The sequence below is a fragment of the Solanum tuberosum genome, unplaced genomic scaffold (genome assembly GCF_000226075.1).
Source record: "Solanum tuberosum cultivar DM 1-3 516 R44 unplaced genomic scaffold, SolTub_3.0 scf00152, whole genome shotgun sequence".
Classification (NCBI taxonomy): domain Eukaryota; kingdom Viridiplantae; phylum Streptophyta; class Magnoliopsida; order Solanales; family Solanaceae; genus Solanum; species Solanum tuberosum.
This window is the reverse complement of record NW_006239078.1, coordinates 1-20,055: the sequence shown is the minus strand read 5'-3', so window position 1 is coordinate 20,055 and position 20,055 is coordinate 1. Positions and strand designations below refer to the sequence as shown.

The window sequence follows — 20,055 nt, the reverse complement described above, 5'->3', positions numbered from 1 at the left end:
ATTTATATATATATATATATATATATATATATATATATATATATTTTAAGATCGATAAAATCACTCTTCATTGAATATTTACTCTAGTTATGCATCATCTTCATCAATTAAGGTATTTGTAGTCTTCAAAAATAATTTACTAAGAATAAAATGGAAGTATAAATTAAGATAAGTTAGCTGCTACGACAGATTAAAAGTACAAAAATTACTAATTAAATCTTAATGAGTATTTATTAGATAAAGTGAACTTGTTACCCAGGTACAACAGGATATCTGGTGACTCCCCATTCATTCTTGAGAAAGTGAAGATCTGTGTGGCAAACTCCACAATACAAGATCTTGAATTGCACATCTTTCTCCCCAGTAGCCCTGCACCATACATACATTAAATCATTTTTCTAAATAGTACACAAAGCATCTCGTGTTCACACAGATCAGAAAAGGATTGCACTACTAAAAATCACTATTTTTCCATTAAAAATTTCCACCTAAAAAACATTCCGTGCCTATTCCCACACTACATCAAAAATTATATTCATCGGCAATTAAATAATGACAATATCTTAATTGCCGCTAAATATGTACTTTTAGCGGCAATTAACACTCTTTGTATATGTTCCTAAAGCCTTAAACGACATCAGATCTAGTGGCACTTAACTAATGCCGGTAAAAACTTTAGCACTCTTTATTAATGTGTCTATTTATTGCCGCTAAAAGTTATTTTTTGTTGTAGTGCCACAATTATTTTGATTGAATTGGTGAGAAAAGAAAAATTAATAGTGTTTTTACACGAAAAAATTAGGAAGCTTTCAGTATTTCAGTAAGAATGAATCTGTTTTTCATAATGCATTTTCCTAGCTAGTGAGCTGGTTCGGTGATAAATAGATGAGAAAATCATGTTTTATAACACAATTTTCTCATTGATTCGCAATGAGAAAAGCCTATGTTTCTAATAGTCATGATTCCATAGTTCGAACTTGTGATCAACCTATAGATCACATAGAGACAATTTTACAGTTGCTCAAAGACTTCCCTTCAAAGGAGGGATGTACTAAATTCAATGCAAAAGAAAATATTTACACAATTAGATTAATTATATAAGATATATGTCATATGAGAACCATTAATTTGTAGTCATATAAGAATGATAACTAACATACTATGATAAGTTAAACTACATTATATAATTTATAACAAAAATAATAATTTTGCACTGTCAATTTATATAACTTAAAATTTTGATTTTTTTTTTATACATATAGAACTATAATTTGGACTTGTAATAACATAATGAGTACCTTCTTGAGAAGTTGAAAGGAGTAAGAACACCAGAAGTATCTCTAGCTGCCCATCCAAAAGCCTTAATTGGATGTTCTTCTTCTGGGGATTTTGCCATTTCAACAAAATAAATAAAAAAATATAACCCAAAGAAAATAGCTAGATATATAAAATATTAAAACTATGAATGCCTAGATGAGACTGAGGAAACTCAAAGGGAAAGCCAATATTTATACTAGTTTGATAAGGTTTTTGCTTTTATTGCTATTTTTACTTGTTTCAAAAAAAATATTTAATGGAGTTGAGGCAAAGGCAAATTTTTATTATCCGTCTCGAATTATTTGTCGTGTTTTTTTTTTTTTTTCTCACATTATCCTTAAAAAAAAAATTTAGTTAGAAGGAGTTTTTGATTATTTTGTGCTTATTTATCTGATCTTGAGATATAATCTTTCTTCATTAAGTATTTTTTTCTATTTATAACGTGTCATCAGTATTTGCAGTTTTCAAGAATAATAATACTAAGGATAAAATTAAAGAAAAGTTTTAAAGTTTTGAAAAGACAAATAATTTGATTTTTTTTTTTTTTAAATAACCACGATAGATAATTTGAGATAGAAGGATATGTGGATATGAGGCCTAATGAATAGGTATTTTTGAGGGTAAAAGTAGTTGTAAAGTTAGAGAAATGTAGTAAATGATTGTCATAATGGTGCAACTACCAAGTTTGATGAAAGTTAATATAAAGACAATTATTTGCAATCAATTTTGGTTCTTGTTAGACTGTTTTTTTAAATCTAACAACTAATTTTTACTACATTAACAAAATAAATGCATCACATGATCTTTTATGTATATTTTTATCACTTAACCGTCATTAATTAAAATATATTTTTATTTAACTAAAATAATTAATAGCACCAGAGAATATGATTTAGTACTGGACAATGAAGTGGATGAGGAATCATAAGATTTAACACACGATTTAATCTAGAAAAGATATTTAATAAAATGATTATTAATTAAAATACACCTAAACTAACCAGACACTACTATTACGAAAAAGTACTTCCAATTAATACAATTAAGATATGGACAAATTATGGGTGCATATCTTGATGCATGTGCTAGATATAATTGCATAATATTGAATTCTTGATGCATGTGATAGATATAATTGCATAATATTTGTTTGGTAGGAAAGAAAATATTTTTTATTTTTTTAAAATGTTGAATTAGTTAAATTTTTGGACAACAATTTTTTAAGAGAGCATATTTTTTAAAAACGAGGAATATAATTTCTTCTAGTGGAATTAAGAAATAAGTTTTATAAGTAATATTATAATGTTATTTCAGCCGACCTTTCGGCTTTCAGTACACCTTATCTTCATTTTTATCACGGTAGACTTTGTCATTCTCACCATTTCACATCATTACCTTCCATAATATTTTTCTATATTATATATAAACATTTTTAGAATAATATTTTTTATTTACATATCAAACACAAAAAAATAAAAAGATTTTTCATAAACCATTTTACCGTATGAGTTCGTATAATTCAATAAATTTAGCGCAATTTTTTATTTAATATATATAAACAAAATAATTAGATATCGATAATTTTAAAAGACTAGAATTCAAAATCTTGAGAAAAATCAAATTTAAAGATTGAGAATTATGAAAAAAAAAAATTGGCTAATGGACATGCCATATCAAATTATTGGATCAAACATGTCAAAATAGCGTAACTTGATGGGTCAAAATGCAACTGAATTCAAATATATAAAAACAAATTTGAAGATTAGGAATCCAAAATAACAAATATTTAAGGGTGAAAACACCCTAATGGCCAAAAATCTACTATTTTGGCCATAAAATGTCGGTTTTATTTTAAATTCATAACAATAGTATTCAGACCAGTTTGCATGCACATTTAGTCAACTTTCAATGTTTTCCCAACATCGAGCACAAATCGATACTTGACATCTGATTTCGAAAGGCGTTTCATAGCAATATTTACATAATCCATTGAAACAACTTCAACTTCAGGTGTAATTTTATGCTTTGCTGCAAAGTCAAGCATTTCTTGTGTCTCTTTCATTCCTCCAATAATGCTTCCTCCCATTATTTTCCTACCTGAATATTGAAGAATCCAAATTATAAAGAAATAAAAAGAGAATTAAGAAAATTGGCGGAATACATTGATAAACCCTTAAACATTCTAATAAATTTTATGTAGAATTCAAATTATGACATATTTTAATTGAACATCTGAATACATGATGATAAAGTGTTCATATTACCGATTCAAATTTTAGAAAAGCTTTTGCGTGTATTCTCAAGGCCTATCATGTAAATAAGTTAACTATATAAAAGGTCATCTCCTTTAATTATATACATCAACCTCAAGTTGGAATAAGTCTGAGGTTTTACGACTTATTGAGGCTAATACATATAATTAACAAAAGTGATATATTTTTAGGGTTATACTTATCTACGTAACTGACAGTTGTAAAAACACACGAGGAGACTTCCCAATTTTTGAGCTGAAAGTGTCTAATATCAAGTATTAACACTTTATCTTCTATTTAGGTACTCAATTGAGACAAACAATCGCTCGAGTGTCTAAATAAAATTTATTAACATGAGATATCGATGTATTCCGCCAAGAAAATTCAGTAAAGATTATTTATTTATTTTACCCATAAGCAAAGGGAAAACTGGCAACTCAAGTGGCTTTGGTGGTGCACCAACCATTACAAGCTTTCCATGAGGCTTTAATATATTGAGCAATGGAGCAATTGGATGTTCTGCTGAAACTGTGTCTATAATTCCATCTAATGTGCTTGTTGCACCCTGCAAAATAATAATAATAATAACTCATACGATATTTGATATCCACATATATGATCGTCAATTCGTACACTATACGATACTCACATATTCACGATATAGTTATGTAAAATAAGTAATACAATTCGACAAGCATTAGCTAATTTAAGACCACAAGACTGAAGGACATTTTAGTAATTCGACATGCCATTAGTTTAAGACCACAAATTCAAAAATCTGTTTACTTTCTAAAATTTTGTGTCAAGTTAAAATCAGACAAACAAATTAAAACGAAGAGAACATTGACCGACACATCTTAATCCAAGCAAACATTAGAGGATTTATAATACGACATGTATACTCATACCGTTTTAATAGGCGAACGACATCCAACTTAATACATCTTATAGTTCTTAGATGGCAAATATATAGTCGATATCGAGATGCCAAACTAGTTAATAAGTGTATAATAATTGTAATTTTCAAGCATAAACATAGAGAAAATACCTGCATTTGTTCTTGATCATGACTAATCAAGAATGAATTAGCACCAAGATGTTTAATTGCTTCATCCTTCTTATTAATAGTAGTACTAATAACAGTCACATTGCATCCAAAAGCCTTTGCAAATTTTACAGCCATATGGCCCAGCCCACCAAGGCCCACAACTCCAATGTTCAATCCAGCCTTATCAAGCCCAAAATATTTCAATGGGCTATATGTTGTGATACCAGCACACAACAATGGGGCAGCTTCCATCGGTAAATTCTCCGGCCAACGGAGCACGAAATGCTCGTTGGCCACCATGAGATCGGAGTAGCCTCCGTATGTGGTGGTTCCGTCAGAATAAGTTGTACTATACGTACCAATGTGGCTAGGACAATATTGTTCGAGGTCATTGGTACAACTATCACATTTTTGACATGATCCTACGAGTACTCCAACACCTACATTGTCCCCCACCTTCACTTTTTCTACCTTGCTACCGACCTCGGTTACCACGCCCACAATCTCGTGCCTGTAAAAATACACGTAAGATATTGTTTGAACAGAGGTTTGATATCTAAATATTTTTATACAAGTGCAAGAATTGTATAAAAGAAAGAATCTAGACATGTCAAGATTGAAATTCGAAATGATTTTTAATCTTAATCAGAAATTATTATTTTCAACAGAATAATAAGCAATCGTACGAAAAGGCAAAAAAAAAAATGAAATAATTACTATAACATATGCATGTTAGATTGTACTAAAAACAAGTGAATTTATGACTACAACATATAGTGTTTGGGACCATAACATGTTACCTGCAATTATTAATAGTTTGGTACAAACAATAATAATACTATCCACTGTAAAAGTCCTCCATTGTGAGTTGATGTTATAGTGGTAAAATTTTGGCCTACATTGGCACTTGTCTTCAAAGAGTTGCCCATTTTATTTTTCATCTGATATCCGATATAAGCATTAAGATAATGACGGATTCAGAATTTTATTGCGAATTTTTACAACTTTTTAATAATATTTATAAAAGAAATATATATTAGAAATCGTTAACAAGATAAGCTTTTGATCCAGCGATTGAGATAGAACCTACTTAAGCATTTTTTTGCCCTCCTTGATGAGGGTTAATATCTCCTTAAATTTTGAATATGCCTATGCATTGAGCTTTTGTTCTTTTTTTTTTGAAAAAAGAAAATAAGATTGTTGGAAACTCATAAATTTTAATTCCAAAATTACTAATCCTAGAACCAAAAAAACTCCTATTAAATGTAGAATAAGTTAATCCCAAATTTATTATCGAAATTATCCCTCACACTAAAAAAAATAAAAATTAAAGGTGATTGGAGAAAAATGAGTTGGTCTAAGCTAAAACAAAATATATTTCCTTGAAAGTTTTGTTTCAAACCAAAAAGGAAAGACAAACAAGCAGGCCAGAGGAAACAAGGTGAGTGAATTTATGCAATTTTATTCTTTCCTTTTTTCTCCACAAACAACGATAACATACTCGGTGTAACTTTATAAGCAAGGTCAGTGACAAATAAGATATATACATAATTTATTCCTATTTTTTGGTGTAGCCCTATAGAGAGGTTAGAAAAAGTGTAATCGATCATAACAGAATTGAAAGAAAAATAACAACAGCAATAAACAAAGCAACCATATTAATAGATAATAGTAAAATTTAAGAAAAGAATACTAAAATACTAGTTAATTTTGCATATATTATGCAAGTATATTGAAGGAAATTAGAATGGAAAATAATGAATTTACCCAGGCAGAATAGGGTACTTGGAATTATCCCATTCATTCTTGAGCATATGAAGATCTGAGTGACAAATTCCACAATACAACACTTTGAATTGTACATCATTCTCCCCAGTAGCCCTACACACACAAATAATAATAATAAAAAAAAAAATAAAAAAATAATAATAATAAATAATAATAATAATAATTAAAAAAATTAGAAATTGAGCATTTTAAAACACTATGATCTTAACAAAACTAGAGTTAAACTCAATATTATGTATAATCATGGGTGGAGCCAGAGGGAGCGGAAAGGGATCATCCGAACCTTCTTTGATGTAAAAAATAATATATATATAATTAAGGTCAAGTTTTATGTATGATAAACTTCATAGTGAAAATCGTTTCAACTACTATATACAATTTTAAAAATGTACATAGTATGTAGACACAAATCGATCTAAACACCACTATATTAAAAAAGGAAAGGTATATATATACTAATTAATATAGGTTGTATAGTCCTTAATCAGAACCCTCGAGTTCAAGTTTCTGAGAATGATTTTTTCTTTTTATTAATAGTGTCTCCACTAAAAATGAATATGAAACACGCGAATTCTCGAACCCTAAAATGAATATTGAATATTGAGCAGAAAGAAACTATACCTTCTTGAGAAATTGAAAGGAGAAAGAACACCAGAAGTGTCTCTAGCTGCCCATCCAAATGCCTTAATTGGGTGCTCAATTTCATAGGATTTTGCCATTTTTTCCCCCAAAGTAAAGTTAATTAAAATTCACCTAAAAATATAATAACCAAAACAAAAAGTTGAAACAGAAGAAAATGTGTATAAAATTAAAACCAAATGCCCATTTGGTATTCATATTTATAAAAAAAAAACGTTAGATTTTGGTTGATTGGTTCATTCATTTCTCAATTTCTAATCTCTAAAGGATAAAAACGTGCAAAAAGAGATAAAATAATATATATATATATATATATATATATACTCTTTCCTTCTGTTCGTTTTATTTGATCTATATTGACTTGATAGTTTTAAAAAAAAAAAAATTGTTAGGGGTTTACTTTTTCATAAATTAACCTTATTAATTATGTTTTGATAATTTAAATTTGGCAACTTATATTTTATGTAGTTATGTAATGATAACGGTGTAGTACTGGGAGAAAAATAATGAATTTCTCTTAATTTATTAAAATAGACAAGTAAAAAAATACGTAATAATCTATTTTTAGTATAAACGCTAAGTAAAATAAAATGAAGGAAAAGAAAATATATTTTTAGTTAATCATTTAATGTAAAAATAAATAATATAATTACTAATTCAAAACTCTTTTTAAAAATCCGACCAAACATGAGACAAACTAATCCTGAATTTGGTCTCGAAGTTATAATCCTTTATCCCTCAAAATAAACGTTAAAGTTTTGTTTTGAAACAAATAAAAGCATGATTGGAGAAAAAAAGAAAAAAAGAAATTATTATCCTTAGCATTTTTGTTTCAAAACAGAAAAGAAAGACAAAAAAGCAGGCCTTATGGAAACAAGGTAGGTGATTTTATGAAAAAAAAATCTGAATTTGGTCTTTCGTCTCTAAACTATTAACTATGTTAAAAACATCACTCTAATTAGCTAGCTGAACTTAAATACTTATGTAGACGACAAATATCAGACACTCATAGACAACACAATTAAAGTTTTCATTTATAAATCCGTGCATTGAGAACCTACTTTTAACATAGAGTAGTCTAACACGATCATAAGTGAGATCCGAAGCTAATAGTGTGTATGTAGATTGTACCTCTACATTGAAAAATAGAAAGGTTATTTTTCGATAGATCCGGCTCAAGAAAAAAACGTAACAAAACAATAAAGATCAAGGAGATTATTACATGCTTCAATGAAATGGGAAAGGTAGAAACCATTGCCCTTCAATTGAAATTTTAGTGAACATTTAGCAACAATAATCAGACAGTATAATTAATTAAATAATTAGCCCTTTCTTATGTCATACAAATGAAATTAATTAGCCCTTTCTTATGCCATATAATATATTGAGTGCAACAATATAATGAGATGCCCAACATGAATACATCAAGGTTAATAATGTCATAATATAAATATCTAAGAGGGCTATAATGTAATTTCATAGAATTAGGGTTTTCTAAATGTTATAAACACAGCCTCCAAACAAACTTATTATAGTAGGAAATAATTTCAATATATCTTATATATGTCTAGCAACTTTTTTGAAGACTCATATTCACTTTGCTTCACTTTTTTTTCAACTCTCAAATACTTTTTTGATCTATAGCCTTGTATGTCAAAGCTTCGATACGCACCTGAATCGACAATGTATGAATATTGTTCAGACTTTTTAAAAATATTGTGCGTTCATTGTTTTTATGAGTCTGAATAACATATATAAATCATATATAATACATATGTCGATTCAGGTTCGTATGAAAACTATGACATACTTCAAGGATAACGTATATGATATTCTTTTGAATAATTTGATATTTGAATTAATTTATGGGTGCAAACAACAATATCTATATATATGTAGATTCTGAAGGGATACAAATGTAAATTACACATAACTAGGGTTTTCTAAGTAATATAAACACAGCCTCCAAATATTTTATTGGGAATAAATTCAACGGCCAAGATTTTCTTTTAACATTACCCAATATATCTATATAAACACTACTAACTTTTTGAAGCCTCACATCAATTCATACACATTTTTATTCTATTGTTTTTTTTTTTTTGCAGCTATTTGATAGCCTTTGTATGTCAAAGATTGCAACACACCTGAATCGTCAAATATTTTTTAATATATATTTGTTGATTCAGGTTTGTATGCAAACTATGACATATTTTAAAGGATGATGTATACAGGTCTATTTCTTAATGGTGAGATTTGAATTTTAATCTTTTGTAATTTTTGTATTTTTGTTTTATTAATCGTTAGATCATATTATCGAGTCTTAAATCCACTCTATTTCAATTGACAGTACTCTCATTTTTCTAAACTACCGTTTTTTTATTTCTTTTTTGATGTTTTTATGTTCGGATTTTATTTTGAATTATGAGATATTCATTCAAAAAAATAATTAGTGACAGATAAATTTTATTGTCAAACAATAAATATTAATTGCTAATCTTAATTAATGATGGATTATCAAAAAAATGTTATGTTAGTTGGGTGGTCTTTAATTATTTGGGTTCATAGGTGAGATATTTTTTTTTTGAAAATCACTTGGTATTTTTGGAATTAAAAATCAAGTTTTACGATATTTTTATTAAAAAAAAATCAGACCCTTAATAGAAAAAAGGTAAATATGTACCATTTGTTATACGTATATTCGATTCTGCTTTACTGAGAACAATTGGGAGGAAGAAGTGAATAAATAGTTGTTTGTAGCATTACAATTTAAAACATAGTCAAGGTTTTAACAACAATATTAATAATAATATATTTTGTAGAGTCCCCACCCTAACTTAGGGGAAGAGAGTAAAAAAATAATTTAAAATTGTCTTTGCAAACTTTATAATGAAAATTTTAAAATTAATTGGCTCTTCAAACTTCATAGTCGAATTTGAAATTCAAACTCAATAATATTTCCTTGAGGCCAACTTCAAGCTCGGAACATTAAACTTAAGGTCTAAAGTTTTCCGTAACAAGTTAAGAATTGTGTTTATTTAAGTTTTGTTTAATTTATTAAAAAGTGGTTAAACTTTAAATAGTTTTTGAAAAACATGGCTATGTTTAAAAAGGTGCCAATCACATATGCACTGCCTGGGCCCAATTTTGGAGTAAATTTAGACTTTTGGCCCATTACTGAACTTTGTTTTGGGCTTGGGTGTAGTAGCTGGTAATAAAATACATAAATAAGAATTAACTATTTTAACTTAGCATCGACGTGTGTTTTGATGCTCAATTGATAGTTGAGGTATGAAACTAATAAAAAGGCGATCATACTTTAGGCAGGTAAATAAATAGAACAATATATAGTTGAGGTATGAAATTTGGGGGAAAATGATAATTTAGACATATAAATAAAATATAATGGATAATTGAAGCCTTAAATTTGCGAAAATGAGATATAAAAACAAATTTGAAGATTAGAAATTCAAAATAACAAAGACTTAAAAGGGTGAAAATTTCAGATAAGAAACCCACCCTAATGGCCAAAAATCTATATTTTGGCCATAATTTGTTGTTTTATTTTAAATTCATAACGCTAATATTCAGATCAGCTTACACCCAGCTTTCGATGTTTTCCCAATACCGAGCACGAATCGATACTTGACATCCAATTTCAAAAGGCGTTCCATGGTAATATTCACATAATTCAGTGAAACAACTTCAACTTGAGGTGTAATATTATGTTTTGCTGCAAAATCAAGCATTTCTTGGGTCTCTTCCATTCCTCCAATGATGCTTCCTCCCATTATTTTCCTACCTATAAAAATTTAAGTAGATGTTATTAGAACAATATTGAAAAAATCAGCGGAACACATCGACAATCATTTAAATTTTCTAGTAAATTTTATTTAGGCACTCGATTACGACCTATTTCAATGAGCCATGTAACACATAATAAAGTGTTCATATTAGATACTTTCAGCTTAAATTATAGAAAAGCTTTTATACGTGTTCTCATGACCTATCACATAGATAAGTTAACTGCATAAAATATGTTATATACTTTAATTATATGCATTAGCCTCAACTGGAATAAGCTTGAGGTTTTACAGCTTATTGAGGCTAGTGCATATGATTAAAAGAAGTGACATATTTTTAGTAGTTATACTTATCTACGCAATTGATAATAACAACACTTTATCATGTGCTTAGTCAAAATAGACCATAGTTCAAGTGTTTAAATGACATGAAATTTACTAACAAGTTCGAGTTATTTCTGTTACCCATAAGCAAAGGCCAAGCTGGCAACTCAAGTGGCTTTGGTGGTAAACCAACCATTACAAGCTTTCCATGAGGCTTTAATATATTGAGCAATGGAGCAATTGGATGTTCTGCTGAAACTGTGTCTATAATTCCATCCAATGTGCTTGTTGCACCCTGCATAATAATAATAATAATAATAATAATAATAATAATACAACTTGTATTATAATGTGTGATCAGACAAACAAATTAAAACGAAGAGAATATTATATCAATCCTAGCTCACATACCGTTTCAATGTAAGCAAACATGTCAGAGGACTTATGACCCGACATGTACATTGTTTCAACAAAAACCTGTCTAATTACACAAATATTCGTATCATATTTACTAATTCTCTCTATAGTTTGAAATAATTACATATTGTCTCACAAATTAATAATTCCATACCAAATACACTGAAATAAGGAGAAAGGGGAGCAAGAGAAGGAAAAAGGCGAGCGAGATAGTCTATGTATCCCAGATACATGCGAATCACACTAGATACATGTATATGGGATACCAGATACATTTTGAAATACAGGTAGATAGGGAGAGAGGTGAGCGAGAGAGGAGATAGGCGAGAGGCAGCGCGAGGATCAGGTACATACAAATCCATTTGGATACAATATATCTGGAACAAATTCACTTAATTTTAATTAAGCCTCATGTATCCGAAATCCAAATTTTGGTAAGATTCATAAAATTGAAAATTCGTGTAAATGGAAACAATTTGCTCCTAAACCAGTGAGAAAAAATACCTGATTTGTTCTTGATCATGACTAATCAAGAATGAATTAGCACCAAGATGTTTAATTGCTTCATCCTTCTTATTAATAGAAGTACTAATAACAGTCACATTGCATCCAAAAGCCTTTGCAAATTTCACAGCCATATGGCCCAGCCCACCAAGGCCCACAACACCAATGTTCAATCCAGGCTTATCAAGCCCAAAATATCTCAATGGGCTATATGTTGTGATACCAGCACACAACAATGGGGCAGCATCCATCGGTAAATTCTCCGGCCAACGGAGCACGAAATGCTCGTTGGCTACCATGAGATCGGAGTAGCCTCCGTGTGTGGTGGTTCCGTCATAGTAAGTTGTACTATACGTGCCAATACTGCTAGAACAATATTGTTCGAGGTCATTGGTACAACTATCACATTTTCGACATGATCCTACGATTACTCCAACACCTACATTGTCCCCCACTTTCACTTTTTCAACCTTGCTACCGACCTCGGTTACCACTCCCACGATCTCATGCCTGTAAAAACACACGTAAGATGTTGTTATAATCGAGGTTCAGTATCTACACAAGCCATACAAGAAAACTAAAATACAAATTTAATAAAAATATTTTCCTTTCTTAATTACCCTAGTTAATTTTCCAAAATTTAAATATTCTTCAAATAATTAATTTACCCAGGCACAATAGGGTACTTGGAATTATCCCATTCATTCTTGAGCATATGAAAATCTGAGTGACATATTCCACAATACAACACTTTGAATTGTACATCATTCTCCCCAGTAGCCCTACATCAAATAAAATAAAAATAAAAAACATTAAATAATTTCTTCTCATATGTCGAAGCGAGTAAAACAATCAATGTCTTAACGTATAAATTAATTAAGATGCGCATAAACAGGTTGGATTATTATTACTTACATTAAAACATAAATAAATACATTAATCGAGATACGTGCAAATCGAGTACGATTACCACGTACCATTATTAAGTAAAAAGGGATTAAAGTCCCACCTAAATTATATCACTTATACATATGTACAAGGTTAAAAACTTAAATGTAATGATGGATCCTTGAACAATTCTTTAAGTTTGTCAAAAGAAAACAAAAAGTTTGATGCACTAAGTGGTGGAAATCTTATGAAAAATACTTTATTATGAAATTTTGTTGAGAATTCTTAAAAGTTTGAGACATGTCAAAGATACTGTGTTCAAGTATATTTCACCTGATCTAGATGTATTTCTCATAATTTAACAAACTCTTCTATTATAAAATACTATGAATATCGAAACTAATAAAATTATAAAAATAAAATCATACCTTCTTGAGAAGTTGAAAGGAGAAAGAACACCAGAAGTGTCTCTAGCTGCCCATCCAAATGCCTTAATTGGGTGCTCAATTTCATGGGATGATTTTGCCATTTTTCACCTCAAAAAAGTGAAGTTTTTAAGAAAAAAATAGAAGAGAGCCAAACAAATGAAGATTTGTAATCAAGTAGCTACTATTTGGTATCCATATTTATATATAAAAAAAAACTAAGCTAGATGCATATTGGACATATGTTTTGGTGAGATGATTGAGATTTATTCAGTTCTAATTAAAGATTTCGTGTTTGAGTTCTTAAAATGTAAAAAAAATTACTATTGGGAGTATTCACTACAACATAAACAACTTTTTGTGGCAATAGATATGGAGTGATACCGATATTAGTTAATTGACGTCATTGGATCCAATATCGCTATAGGCTAAGAACATTTGCAAAGAATGTTAATTGCATCTAAAAAGATATATTTAATAACAATTAAATTATTATCATTAATTAATTATCTCTAAAAATTATTTTTGCTTATCACTAGATGTGAATCTTATAATACGAAAATTCAAATTTAATCGAATCAGAATGCAGCTGTCAAATACCACGTGAATAGCCTAGAAAAAAAATATTGTCGTCTGCCATGCTGCCCCCATAATTTTTGAATTTTAAAGGACCAAAAAAAGCCAAAAGAGAAAAAAACATGTACCAAATACAACTAATTTATCTAAATATTTAATTTAAGTATTTGAACTCTAGTGTGTAAAATGATCCTGAAGTAATTAAATAATATATTTTGGATAATTTTGATTCAATAGATTATTGTAGTTCAGCGATTTCAGACGTCTCGAATGAACTAGAGCTCGAGTATACAAATCTCACTAGCTAATATGAAGTATAATTTAAAATGTATAATTTTATTTTCGTAACATAATAATATGTGCAAATCTTTTTTTCAAAATTCCAATCAGAAAGTGTCTAATAAGAATATTTCATTATACATTCAAGTGCATAATTGAAATATGACGTTTTTCAAATATCAAAATACAAAAAAAATACAAACAAGCTTAAGAACTTTTGAAGTATTTCATTACCTGCCTACCAAATTAAAGAAGCAATTCTTAAATTATCTTTTTCCCTTTTTTGTTATAATTTTTTTTTTTAAAATTATTTGTGAGATTACACTGATTATAATACTATTGTTATTGTAGAATTAAATTACTCCACTTACTTACTATGATCCTAAGACAAACTTTGTACCAATTCAAGAAATGGAATCTCAAAATTAAATTGATTATATTTAAAACAGGAGTAATATAATTGTTTTATTCAATGATTTGTTTGTCTCTAGTTATTAATAGTAAAATAAAGCAAGTGATAATTGTATAATAGCAAATTATTCAAAAAATGACTCATGTGTGTGTATCACCAAGAGAAGATTTATATTCCCTTTTCTTGTTTAATGTGATTATTTTAAGCAACATTATTGTGAAATATTTGATGCTCTAGGATGACGTGGGATTCCAAACAAGAGCAAAAATACTATGTAAATTAATTAATGATATCAATGTTGATTCGATCTGACCTATCAAATAATTTTTAATTTTCAAGAATCGTGTAAAATTCAAAAAACAATTAGCAACCCTAACTAATCTTATCTTGAAGAACCACATTAAACCTTCTCTTCATTTTTGCGATGATATATGAGATCGAGTCTTGAAAAAAAATATGTCCAATATAAAAATAACAATCATTGTTTTATTAAAATATTGTTCAATATATATATTATTTAGAAATTATAATTATTTGGAAACATTGTCCAATATAAACACAAACATTGCTTTACATAATAGATATTGTCCAAATATAAACAAAATAAACATTATATTTATGTTTATATGCCTACAAATATAAACATTATTTTATTATACAAGTAAAATAATTATATATTATGCTCAATTTGTAGCGTTCTCCTAATATTAATTAAGATATTATGCTCGATTTTTAAAGTGGGCGTTCCATTTATTCTCCTTAATTAAATTGTTTTTCTTTTCCTTTTTCCTTTTTGATTTGACTCAATATTTTTTTTTATCAAAGTAATGTTGACCTTTTTCTTTCTCATGCCATTCTAGAAAGGATAAATTATAAAGGTTTCATACCTAGTTAATCTCTGAAATTTATTAAAATATTCTATTTGGATTTTCGAAAGAAGTTCTAGTCTAATTAAATATCTTAAATTTTAATTAAGTGTTTAATTAATTTTTATTCATCTATTAGATAATTAAATTAATTAAATAAAATATGGCATCTCCTTGGATATATCTTATCTTATATATACCTTGCAACTTTTTTTTGAAGACTCATACATAAACTCACTCATATTCATTTTGCTTCACTTTTTCTTTTCTTTCTCTCAACAACTTTTTGATTTATAGCTTTTGTAGGTAAAAACTTCGATACACACCTGAATCGATAATGTATGAATATTGTTTGAGCTTTTTAAAAACATTGTGCACTCATACAAATTCTTTAAAAAGTATTACTTTTAAAGGATTTGACACATATGAGTTAACTGTATTTCTAAGAATTCATATATTATAATACTTATATCGCTTCAGGTTCGTACATAAATTGTGGCTTACTTTAAAGGATAACGTACATGATTTTTTTTTTTTTAATAATGTTGATATTCAAATCAACTTATGCATGCAAATAACTAGGAAGTCACTCTTCTTCAATTTGAAATTTTTAGAACCCAGTTTACATTTACTAGGAATTAATTAAATTATCATATATATACTATATAGAAGTGCTACAAATGTACTTAAACATGAAAAAATGGCACAGAATGACATCCCTTTTTACTAATTGGCAACATATAGGCCCTTTTTATTTTTTTTGACAAAAAATGGTTTTTAAAAATTAAATTTTGCAATTAGTAGCTCACGTATTGAGAATTTTTTTTAATTAAATTAAATAATCTTAGGAGGTGGTAGTATGATGTCCTTTTTATTTATTTATTGAGAAGTGGCTTTTTTCTTCCTTTTTTTTTCTCTTCTTTTTCATACACACACACGATTATTTTGAATGATGTTTTTTTTTATTGATTATGTAAATATATATTCAATTCTTTCTTCTTCTTCATTACTTTGAATAAAAGAGGATTTATTTTCTGTTTATTAGTTTTGCATATTTGAGTTCTATAAAAATATTTGTTCATAGTGTCTATTTTTTCTCTTTCGCTTTTAAATTTTTGATGGTTTGTTGATGTCTACTCATCAATTTCTCTAACTATTAGCCTATGTTTGATCCCCTCTTGTATTGTCGTTCGATTTTTTTGGGAGTTTTAAATTTTGAAATTGAAGGTTATATCTAATTTAGGCAAAAAATTACATAATAGTAATTGATTGTAGGTATCAATTGTTATGTTTTAGAAAGTTCTCCATAGGATTATTCATTAAAAAAAGGGATTATGATTCTAATTTTGTGGATTCTCCATTCATAACTCTAAATTTTAGCCATGTATGTTCTTCTCGTTATCCGATTCGACTTGTGTGTTTGCTATTACGCATTTTAAATTTCATGTGCAATCCTCATTTACACGCTGAAGAAAGAATCTGGAATGTATACACATTTTGAGTGAATGTTCATGATTAAAAATAATAATCTTCAATGCAGTGTATACATATTATAAGTGAATGAATGTATAAAATGTTTGATTTTTTAATATGTATACAATGGAGGGGATAACATAGCTATAAATGTATACTAGTTATAAGTGAATGAATACATAACGTTTTTGATTTTTTAACATGTATACGCCGGAGGGGACAACATAGCTATAAATGTATACTAATACTAAGTGAATGAATACACCATTCTTTTGCCTATATACAATCATCAAGCATGCAATTGGAAATTTTTTATCAAGTAACGAACAAAAAAAACATATGAAAATACATAATTTACGTTTTTAGGAGGTTACGTATTGTATATATAATTTTTTATGTTTCCATTTTTTGTTGTTTAGTGATGATTGTTTATATGAGGAAAACAAAAAAAAACTATAAAAATGCCATTTATTAATTTGGGTCATTTTGTGCTTATGTTTTATTTGTCTATTAAATGCTAATTAATATTGGGATATTTATTGTTAATTATAACTTTCAGTTGTATAAATGTGCCATTTCCTCATTAAACATTGTCTTGAATTAGGATCCCCGGTTTGATAGTGTTGGATTAGGATTTTTGGAGATGAATTGGGCTTAATGTTTCCTGGCCCACATAATAGGTTAGCTCGTATTGATCCGTCAAATTTCAAAGCATGTGTGAATTAGCATGAATGGATTGGACCGATTCATATTGACAACTTTATTTGTGGCATCACAATTTAAAAAATAGTCAAAAGTTCATAAAAAAAAAAGTAAAAATTAGGCAAATGACATAGTATAAGAAAGAAATTACTTCCTTTCCCTACTCTTTCATTAATTACTAAAAATCCCTTTTTTTAGTGTTTTTCGGATACATAATATAGCAGTGTGGATACTTAATATAGCAGCGCGGATACTTTAATTAATAATGGGCGGATACTTAAATTATTAAGTTGTTAGCAGCACGGATACTTAATTAACGGGCGGATGCATAATATAGCAGCGTGGATACTTTAATTAATAACGGGCGGATACTTAAATTATTAAGTTGTTAGCAGCACGGATACTTAATTAACGGGCGGATGCATAATATAGCAGCGTGGATACTTTAATTAATAACGGGCGGATACTTAAATTATTAAGTTGTTAGCAGCACGGATACTTAATTAACGGGCGGATGCATAATATAGCAGCGTGGATACTTTAATTAATAACGGGCGGATACTTAAATTATTAAGTTGTTAGCAGCACGGATACTTAATTAACGGGCGAATGCATAATATAGCAGCGCAGATACTTAAACTAATAAAGTATCCGGTTAAGTTGAATTAGGGGAAAATAAGGGATTTTTGAATTTTAGTAAAAGAGTAGGGAAATATTGAGAATAGGTAAAGAAGTGTTGTGTATTTAAGTAATTTTTCCAAAAAAAAGTTAAAAAAAATAGTCTCTTTAAACATGAATCCGAAGTGGCTGAACTTTAAACAGTTTTCAAAAACCTTGCTATGTTTTAAAGGGTGCCAAATTGCCAATCACATATGCACTACCAATTGGAAATGGAAAACTTAGCCTAATTTTGGAGTGGTATAGAAATGGCAAAAAAAAACTCACGAAACAGTGATAGTTTAGCTAGATAAATAGAACATTGGATAGTTGAGATATGATACTCACCGAAAAAAATGATACTTTAGGTTATTAAATAGAATAATAGTTAGTTTAGGTATGAAACTCATGATAAAGTGATAGTTTAGATAGGTAAATAAAATAATGAATAGTTGAAGTATGGAATTCGCAAAAAGGTGATACTTTAGATGGGTAGTTAAATAGAATAATGGATAATTGAGGTATGAAACTCGCAAAAAAGTGATAATTTAGATATATAAATTAAAGAAATGAATAATTAATATATAAAACTCGTGAAAAGGTGATACTTCGAGCAAGTAATTAAATAGAACACTGAATAGTTATGATATGAAACTCACAATATAGTTAGAGCTGTCAATATGGGCTAACCCACCCCATCCGGGCTAACCCATACAGGCTTTGACATTTTACGGGTCAGGCCGGGCTAGCCCATTTTTGTGTGGGCCAGAAAACGGTCGGCCCAGTCCACAAGTACGTGGGCTACAGGCTTGCCGGGCCAGCCCACTTTTTTAAAATTATATATATTTTTTTATAATTATTAAAATAAATTATAAATTATAATTTAAAAATATTATCATAAATATCGACAAAACAATATTACATGGTGTTAATGTTACTACTTGTTAATCAAATTATATGCGGTTTCAATTAGTTAAATATTAAATAGATTTTGAGTTTGGACTCTCTTTAATTTTAAATTTTTAATAATATATTATGTTTTTTTAATTATTTTTATTTGGCCCACGGGCCGGCCCTACCTATATTTCTCAAGCCCCACAAATTAGCAGGCTTATTCAGGCCGGGCTAAAAAGCCCTTTTCTTAAATGGGCTCCAAAAATCTTAGCCCAGCCCTATTAAATTCCGGGTTAGGCCAGGTCGGCCCAACGGGCCTAGCCCATATTGACGGCTCTAAATATAGTGATAATTTAGATGTGTTATTTTTACCATTAACGAAATTCCCTCTTTTCAATATGCAAAAAATCCATACACAACCACAATATATATATATATATATATTATTTTTTTTAATTAAAAATAATTTTCAATGTCATGTACCAAAATAAACTAACCTAATATTACAACTTACAAGTACTTTTACTGATAAGGTAAATGGTTGAGGCACTTTCTCATGTTACGTAATGTACATTATACGTACACATTTAATCATGCATCAAAAGACGTTAAATCCCAATCTTTACTTTCCAATTCATTTGTTTAGTTAGTTTATTTATGTACACTAAGGTCGCAGTGTCAGAGCCATAATTTTCATTTAAAGGTTCAAAAATATAAAAAAGTAGATACTCAAAAAGGTTAAGGAGATTCCTTGTATATATATACTAGTAACGAAAGCCCGGGCGCTGCCC

General features: G+C 28.7%; 3 protein-coding genes and 1 non-coding gene across 4 annotated transcripts in view; 1 reads left to right on the top strand and 3 right to left on the bottom strand.

Moving 5' to 3' along the window:
- LOC102595339 (8-hydroxygeraniol dehydrogenase-like) overlaps positions 1-1,464 on the bottom strand; it is a 4,408-nt gene extending 2,944 nt beyond the window's left edge. The window contains exons 1-2 of the mRNA XM_006353082.2: positions 1,299-1,464; positions 256-369 (exon numbers count right to left, since the gene is read on the bottom strand). Of these exons, the coding sequence (XP_006353144.1) occupies positions 256-369; positions 1,299-1,396 (212 nt within the window). The 5' untranslated portion in view covers positions 1,397-1,464. The remainder of the gene's footprint in view (positions 1-255; positions 370-1,298) is intronic.
- A 1,533-nt stretch (positions 1,465-2,997) lies between these two features.
- Positions 2,998-7,159, bottom strand: LOC107061631 (8-hydroxygeraniol dehydrogenase-like). The gene is made up of 5 exons (XM_015311227.1): positions 7,027-7,159; positions 6,385-6,498; positions 4,618-5,128; positions 3,981-4,134; positions 2,998-3,414 (listed from the first exon to the last, which is right to left on the bottom strand). Exons 1-5 carry the CDS (start codon positions 7,122-7,124, stop codon positions 3,212-3,214), a joined length of 1,080 nt encoding a protein of 359 aa, XP_015166713.1. The 5' UTR covers positions 7,125-7,159; the 3' UTR covers positions 2,998-3,211.
- Positions 7,160-9,180: 2,021 nt separating this feature from the next.
- On the top strand, positions 9,181-9,247 carry MIR6149 (microRNA MIR6149). The gene has a single exon (NR_130399.1). It is a non-coding gene; the product is annotated as a microRNA MIR6149 (primary transcript).
- Positions 9,248-10,552: 1,305 nt separating this feature from the next.
- On the bottom strand, positions 10,553-13,550 carry LOC102581654 (8-hydroxygeraniol dehydrogenase-like). The gene is made up of 5 exons (XM_015311226.1): positions 13,409-13,550; positions 12,761-12,874; positions 12,098-12,602; positions 11,313-11,472; positions 10,553-10,846 (listed from the first exon to the last, which is right to left on the bottom strand). The coding sequence occupies exons 1-5, from the start codon at positions 13,507-13,509 to the stop codon at positions 10,632-10,634; spliced, it is 1,095 nt and encodes a 364-aa protein (XP_015166712.1). The 5' UTR covers positions 13,510-13,550; the 3' UTR covers positions 10,553-10,631.
- Between the last annotated feature and the right edge of the window lie 6,505 nt (positions 13,551-20,055).

Coding starts and splice junctions, on each gene's coding strand:
- LOC107061631 (XM_015311227.1), bottom strand. CDS start 7,124: ATGGCAAAATCCTATGAAATTGAGCACCCAATTAAGGCATTTGGATGG. Junction 4,135..4,617: donor ATGATCAAGAACAAATGCAG/GTATTTTCTCTA, acceptor ATTATTTTGCAG/GGTGCAACAAGCACATTAGA. Junction 3,415..3,980: donor AGTTTTCCCTTTGCTTATGG/GTAAAATAAATA, acceptor TTCAATATTCAG/GTAGGAAAATAATGGGAGGA.
- LOC102581654 (XM_015311226.1), bottom strand. CDS start 13,509: ATGGCAAAATCATCCCATGAAATTGAGCACCCAATTAAGGCATTTGGA. Junction 12,875..13,408: donor CCTTTCAACTTCTCAAGAAG/GTATGATTTTAT, acceptor TATTTGATGTAG/GGCTACTGGGGAGAATGATG. Junction 10,847..11,312: donor AGCTTGGCCTTTGCTTATGG/GTAACAGAAATA, acceptor AAATTTTTATAG/GTAGGAAAATAATGGGAGGA.